At 48.0% G+C, this 6,981-nt stretch overlaps 1 protein-coding gene across 2 annotated transcripts in view; it reads left to right on the top strand.

The window, feature by feature from the left end:
- Positions 1–2,044: 2,044 nt before the first annotated feature.
- The window catches only part of KIT (KIT proto-oncogene, receptor tyrosine kinase), a 57,415-nt gene continuing 52,478 nt past the window's right edge, over positions 2,045–6,981 (top strand). For both annotated transcript variants that reach the window (XM_056490150.1, XM_056490151.1), the window contains exon 1: positions 2,045–2,322. In XM_056490150.1, the coding sequence (XP_056346125.1) occupies positions 2,226–2,322 (97 nt within the window). In that variant the 5' untranslated portion in view covers positions 2,045–2,225. The remainder of the gene's footprint in view (positions 2,323–6,981) is intronic.

Raw genomic sequence — 6,981 nt, 5'->3', positions numbered from 1 at the left:
AAAGCCAAAGAAGAACCTTTCTGGTTTATGCTCACATATTTTAGACAAAGGTAGGTGAAAGACCTAAGAGAAACCCCCACTGCCTAAGAAACTTCCTTTTGCTTCTATAACACAAACAGAATTTAGACAAGAGAACTTAAAGCATTTAGTGCAACACACTGGAAAGGGCAACTGCGTTTATCATTATAATTATTAAACATAAATGAAGGGGAAAGGTTAAAAGCAATTCACCTTTGTTTCCCACTTACTGTTGCTATTTATAGTCAGTCGAAGCACGTGGAGAATACTGTTGCCACTTTGATTTTGAGATCTAACATTGAGCTAATGCTCGTGAAAACGAGGCATATGATGCAGAGCCACGCGGAGCTGGGCTGCATGTGATCAGGGATGTGCAGGACCTAAAGGCAGGCCACTAACTGAAAGAGCACTAATCAAGGAGAACAGGGAAAAACCTGCCACAATAACAACGTCACATGTTCCTTGATAATGCTTTAGTGAAAACCTCTTAGAGTATACTGTGCCCTGCCTTTGCGTCTTTAAGAAATTAAACATTCCAAGTGTTTACATAAAAAAATTTCAGCTCACTTTTTTTCTCCTATAGAAAAAAAATTCAGAGACACCTGAGAAATGGGGGGGACACTAATAAATGAAGTATTTCAGTTATTTTTTTCCTTCCTAGGATTAATTTGATGAAAATATGATTTTAAAATATTATTTGATTTTGAAATTGTTGGTGTGCTAACAAAAAAAGTGTTCCATTTTGCAGCAGAGGAAGGATTCACCTATCAAAAGATACTGGCTGTCAGAGATGAAAGAGTAAAGAAATGGAGAGAGCCATTTTAAACATATAAGACAAGACTTTCATCTCATGCTGGACCATGTGGGACAGCGCTATTAACCTTGGGGAAAAATCTGACAGGAGTGAAAAAGAAAGGAAGATGCAGGAAAAAAAGGGAATATTTTACCTTCAATAATTTTTCTGATCTCTACTGGCACATTTCAAGAAGTCTACATTTATGCTTTTCTAGGGGTGAAGGTTTTGCCGTATATCCTCTATATCTTTCTGTACATCCAGAAGTGTTGTTATGGGTGTGCTGACAGTCTGTGTGTCCTTTGCTCATCTGCCTGTTCAGGTGCTGCCTGTGGATACCTTGTGCAGAGAGCGTGGCTGGTGAGTGCATGCATGACTCCTTTGCCTGGGCCACCTGTGTACCTTTCTTCCTTACCTCAGCAGTGTGTGACACTGACTGCCCAAGCAGTGTTAACGCTAGACATTCGTGTGGTTTGTGTTATTTCTGCCTGCAGAGCAGCCCCACTCCAGTTCTGCACCTACAGAAGCCAGTGCTCCCAGATCCTCGTCAGTGGTCTCATCGGCGCTTAAAAAACTCCCTCCGTGGGATTCCACAACCCCTTCTCACAATGCATTTGTACTCTAAAACCTCCTTGCTCTTTGTAATTGCCTTCCTTACATTTAAGCGATTTTTTCCCCTCCTGATAACTAAATGGACAACTTTTTATCTTGCTCTTGAGGGACATGAAAAACAATTGCTCACAGTCCCTTTCTTAAGGACCCTTTCCACGTTTAAGCTCCTGTCGGTTTTCTCTTTTCCATACAAAACCAACCACTTCTTTCAAGTCTTCGCTTTGTGCCACAGCACACACTTTCAAGTCTCACTCGAGGTGCTCTGGCCCTTATTGGGTGGTGGCCCACAGCGGGCTCAGCCGATCTCAGCAGGGCGAGCCAGGGAGGAGGCGATACCTTTGGCACCTCCAGAATCTGCTGTGACACCTCCAGGAGCGATCAGCGAGGATTTCAAAGCTAGGCAAATGGCTTTGTAGCTGCCCTTTAAGGGATGCTCTCTGCGTTTCCAGCTCCCGTGCCCAGCCCCGCCGCTCCCTCCCCACCTCTCTCCGCTCCGCGCTGCGCTCGGGCTCACGCAGCCCCGATCCCTGGGGTGCCCGTGAGGAGGGCGAGCTCGCCCCCACGACAGCACCGTGCGCACATTCCGCCACCGAGCTCTGTCTTTTTCCCGTTTAGGGCTGGAGGAGCCCGGCGGTCCCGCGGGGCGCTGCCCTCCCGGGGGCGGGGGAGCTGCTCACCTGCGCCCATCCCCGCGGCGGGGCGGGGGCGCGGGGCGGGGCCGGCTCTACTCCGCTCCGCTCCCTCCCGCGGGGCTCGGGCATCTCCGCGCCGGGCGCTGCTCAGCGAGCGGCACCGCGCCGGGATGGAGGGCGCGATCCCCGCCCGGGACCTGGCGCACCCCGCGCTGCCGCCGCCGCTGCTGCTGCCGCTGCTGCTGCTGCTGAGCCTCTTCCCCGCAGGTGGGAGCCGCGGGCGGGCGCGGAGCCCCGCGGGGCCGGGGTGGGCGCGGGCGGCGGCGGGGAAAACTTCGGCGCTGGCGGCTCTTTGCACGGGGTCGGGCGGCATCGCCCGCGCTGTGCCCGGCATCGCCCCGCGCTGCCCTTGCGGGACGCCCCGCCGGGGAAATAAAGTCCTTTGTTTGCCGTGCGCGGCTCTCCGGGGCTGGGAGAGGGGCCGGCAGGGATCCCCGCCACCCGCCTCCACCTCCTCGGCCGGGCTGTTTTGACAATAAACTATGCGGGGATCGGTACAAAATGTCCCCGCGGTTCAGTGCTCACTGAACAATGGGCAGGAACGAGCGGCCGGCGGCAGGTGTGCAGCGCTGTGCGGCGGGGGGCAGGGGGCTCGGGGGGCTCGGTGCCCCGGGTGCGGGCTCGCCGCGGGACAGGGCAGCAGGGCTGGGCTGCTCCCGCACCTTCGCGGTGAAGGGCAGGGCGGTGGGTGCCTTTCAGGCCCTCGGGGGGTCAGCTGGTGCTAAAACTTTGGGGTGTTGTAGGTTCCTTTCCACCCCTTTCTAAAAAGGGGGTTTACTTGCTTGACCTCGCAGCCCTGGAGTGCGGGTCTAATGTTTTTAAATACCGCATCTGGCTGCGGAGCTGGGTAACTTCGCACATGGCTTTCGGAGCCGCCGTGCATCTCCTTGCGTGGTTCGTGCTTACGAGGCGTTTGGCGGTGTCCGGGGAAGGTGCTGGAAGGAGGTCGCTGCTAGACCTGGGGAAGAATTTGGCCCTGGGCACGGAAGTCTGAAAGGAGATAACGTGAAAGGTTCTTTCGGTGCTTATCTGAGGAGCCGAGGATCCAGGGAAGCGATGCACAGCGATAGGTGTTGAACGTCTGCTGCCACCTCCAGAGAGCAGCCTGGCAGAGCACTCTGAGTGACACGGACGGGGAGGGCTCTGCCAGCACCTGCCCATGGGAGCAAACACCCCTAAAACACCAGAAACCAGCAACAGTGACAGTTTACACTTCTTCATTGTAAAACACTTCACTTTAAGACTCGTTTATGGTTTGTTTAGGTAACTTGCTGCCTTTGTTTACTGGTAATCTGAGTAAGCACGGTGTCTGGCGATTTGGGCTTTCCTATTTAGAAGTACTCTCATAAGGCTGGAAAATGCTGTGGCCACAAGACTGAGAAAGTCTCCTACCAATGAGTTACTCCTAGAAAGAAATTATAAAATGATGAAATGATTAATAGCTGCCAGCTTTCTTTACTTTGTGTATTTCTTGCCTGCACTTTTAGGCTATCCTTCATCATTGTTGTAGTTGTCCTTAAGGAAAGCTTGGGACTCAGGTCACACTGGCAGCATGTTCTGGAAGACAGAGGTGCAGTTTCCAGAGTGCTGGAGAAGCAAGGAGGGAGCCTTTCTCATGATCCTTCTTCTCCGTCTGGGTTTTTACACTTACTTGTGGGAGACTTCAGGGACACATCAGACAAAAACTTGTGTGAACAAAAACCACGCCGTGTTGTAAGAAATAACTTGCTGCTGCAGAAGACAGCTGTCCTTGGGTATGCATGTGCATCATCTGTGTATGACACAGATGTAGGAGTATTCTGGGCTAGTTTTGTGCTGCTGGGGGAGGTATCAGCGTGACGGTTCGAGTCCTGGCAGCAGCACAGGAACATCCGAAGTGACAGGCAGGACAGAGCTGACGTGCTGCTCTGGATTGCTCCGGAGCTGGTTTGGAGCTGTGCTACTTTTGGTTTTGCCTCTGTGTAGACACTTGGCTGGGATGATCTCCCACAGTCCCTGTTGAGACCTATCCTGTTTATCAGTATACAGATTTATAATAAGTATCTTTTTTTGGCTGTTGTCAAGAGCTTCTTCCTTTGGTTGCATCCAGGGAAGGAGGATGTAGAAAACAGCTTATTGTAGCTTCTCAAAGGGTAAACCATTCATCTTTTCTGTCCGTAGTCTCTTCCTACTTTTTGTTTTCCTTGCAAACTAACATGCTTGCATACTTCCTTCCATTTGGAACTTGCCTTGTCCTCAATTTGATGCCGTATTCTGGAACGACCTTTTCTCTCTGCTTCTCCTCTCCTCCCTCAAGGCTTGCTTTTGTCCCCTATCAGCCAGTACTCTGCCAGAGTCTCTTGCATTTCCATCCTGTGGTCATGGAAGACTGGACATGGTTCCTTTCAGCATCCATCCATCAATACAAGCTCTTTTTTCCCCCCAGTCAGCTGCAGAGTAATGGGAGACTCTCCCTGTGCCTAGAGGGAAGAATGTCTGTTTTCATGATGCTCCCTGCTACCTGTCAGCCATGAGGGAGGAAGCTTGAAGGAGGAAGATTGAATTTGATGAGGGTTCTGATTGCTGTCATTCAGTCACTGCCTTGACCCCCCTCAAGCCATCTGAGTATCCTGCCCTCCCTACTCCCATTTCCATCTCTGCTCTTTCCTTCTCCTTTTCCTCCCTCCCCTGTGGCAGTGCAGAGTCTCCTGTGCAGAAATGTGCCCTAAGGCCACTGCCAGAAGCAGAATGGAAATGTCAAAGATTGCTCAGTATTCAGCTCTTTTCCTCATGCTGCCACTGGGAACCCTCTCCCTGCAAGTGCGTAAGTGATTTTTGTTCGGGCTTTGTAATAAAGAATGTGACAAATTTGGCAAGAAGTGAGACTCCCATTTACATCCTGTTTAAATGCCATTCATAGAGACTGAAGGCATTTCCATGTGCTTATTTTGCCAGAGAGAGCCTCTTGTCAACAGATGACTGCAGCTGTAGTGCTGTTGGGTTGTATTGGCTCTCTGTGGGTTTTCCATCTCTTCAGCTCACCCAGTGATTGTCCAAACAGCTTCTTCGCAGGTGCCTGAATTAAGCTAAGGGTCCTGAGTCACCTCCAGAAGGGACATGCTGCACCAGGATACAGGTGGAATTGGAAGGGATATGTCTTTAGCACATGTAAACATGTGCTAGGACAGGTCTTGGGAGACACATCTGAGTCATAGTCCAGTCAGTAGGAGGTTCTCCTAGTGAACCTTGTCCTTTTCACTCTCTGGTCTCTTCTGAGAGACTAATGATATCTCTATGGTATTTGGATTTCTGTCTGAACTATAATTTGTTACTGCAAGCTATTAGAATGATTTCTAAGGCATATGTGGAGCTGCAAAACTAAATACCAAATAATAGGCATTTGTAGTTTGAAGGAAAACTGCTTTCTTATCTGAACAGTAAACAGTCTGGTGGAATCTGAAGGTAAGGAGCAACAAATTCTGGATAAAACAAGAACCACACAGCATCAAAGAGTTTCAACAACATATATGTTTATCTACAATACACAATGACTGATATAATCTGATATCAGTCTTGTAGAAGAGAGGCAGTAATTGCTCAAGGTTAAGCCACTTTTCAGCATTTTTTTCTGTCCAGCAAGATGAATGCCATTGCAGAGATCAAGTGTTACACATTGTCTTGCTCTATGGATGTGACACATAATTTTACAGATGTTGTTTTCTTTTTCATCTAGTACAAACATCTTCCAGGATTTTGACTCATTTCCTTAAGTCTCTTTCAGCTGTTCAGAGAATGGCTGGAGGAAATGAGGTCTGATATCCTAATGCATTGCATTTACTGTAAGTACCCTCTCACTTTAAGTACAAAAGTTTACCTTTTTAAAATTTCTAAATGCCTTTCTGACTGTTCCCGTGCACAAGAAACAATTTGCAGATGTTTCTGTTCCTTAGAAACTCAGCTTCCCTAGCTGGGGTTTCTCAGCTGTAGCAAGAGTTCATTGTAACTTTAGGCTGGAGAGAGGAGCTGATGCTGCTGCATCAAAGGAGAGTGTGTCACACCTTTTGGTCATTTATTTGTAAAAATCTGAAGAGGATGCACACAGAAATTAGGAGAATTTGGCATAAAATGAATTTTAAGATTACTAAGATTCTTCTATATTAGTGTGTTCTGTAGCACTGTGCTTGGCTTTTTCAGTGACTTTTAGGAAACCAGAAATTTTGTTTTTTTCCCCCAATAAGACCCTGTTTGACAATGAATCCTGCAAACAGTCATAAATGAATGTAATTTTACGTGTGTGAGCAGCCTCCTTGGCTGGCTGCCAGAGCTGATGACAACTGAAGTGTGTTGTTTGTCCACTGGCCAAGATTGCTGCCGTTGGTGATAAAAGCATAAGGAGAGTGTAAACATCTGTGTTTGAGGGGAGAATGTGACTCCTGTTTTCTAGGGGATACCAATTAGAAAGCTCAGTAAATGTTATTCTCCCAGTGGATTTCCTCTTGGGCATTATATTGATTTATTCTGAAAACACAGGTTTTCAGATTTAATGGATTTTTAATGATATTTTCATGTTGCAATTTTTTTTTATTTTTTTTTTTTACAGCATGTAAGGCTCTTGACTTTAACAGAAAAGAGGCATTTAAATAACACAAAAGTTTCTAATGTTGCTGCCATGCTATGCAGCTTCTGGGCTGCTCCATAGGGATCATTTCTGGAAATGGAGCTAAAATGAGGCATCACTGGGTAACATTAGGAGCTACAGGGTTTTTTGTCACTGGGGGGGCTGAGTGCATTAAATGTCTGTAATTTTAAATGTCATCTTGGCAGTTGAATCTCTCATCACGTAACACAGTCAAATATCTGATACAGAGAATTCTCTGGTCAGCTAGG

Source organism: Oenanthe melanoleuca, chromosome 4 (genome assembly GCF_029582105.1).
Source record: "Oenanthe melanoleuca isolate GR-GAL-2019-014 chromosome 4, OMel1.0, whole genome shotgun sequence".
Classification (NCBI taxonomy): domain Eukaryota; kingdom Metazoa; phylum Chordata; class Aves; order Passeriformes; family Muscicapidae; genus Oenanthe; species Oenanthe melanoleuca.
The sequence above is the reverse complement of the archived record's forward strand: the minus strand, read 5'-3'. Positions and strand labels throughout refer to the sequence as shown.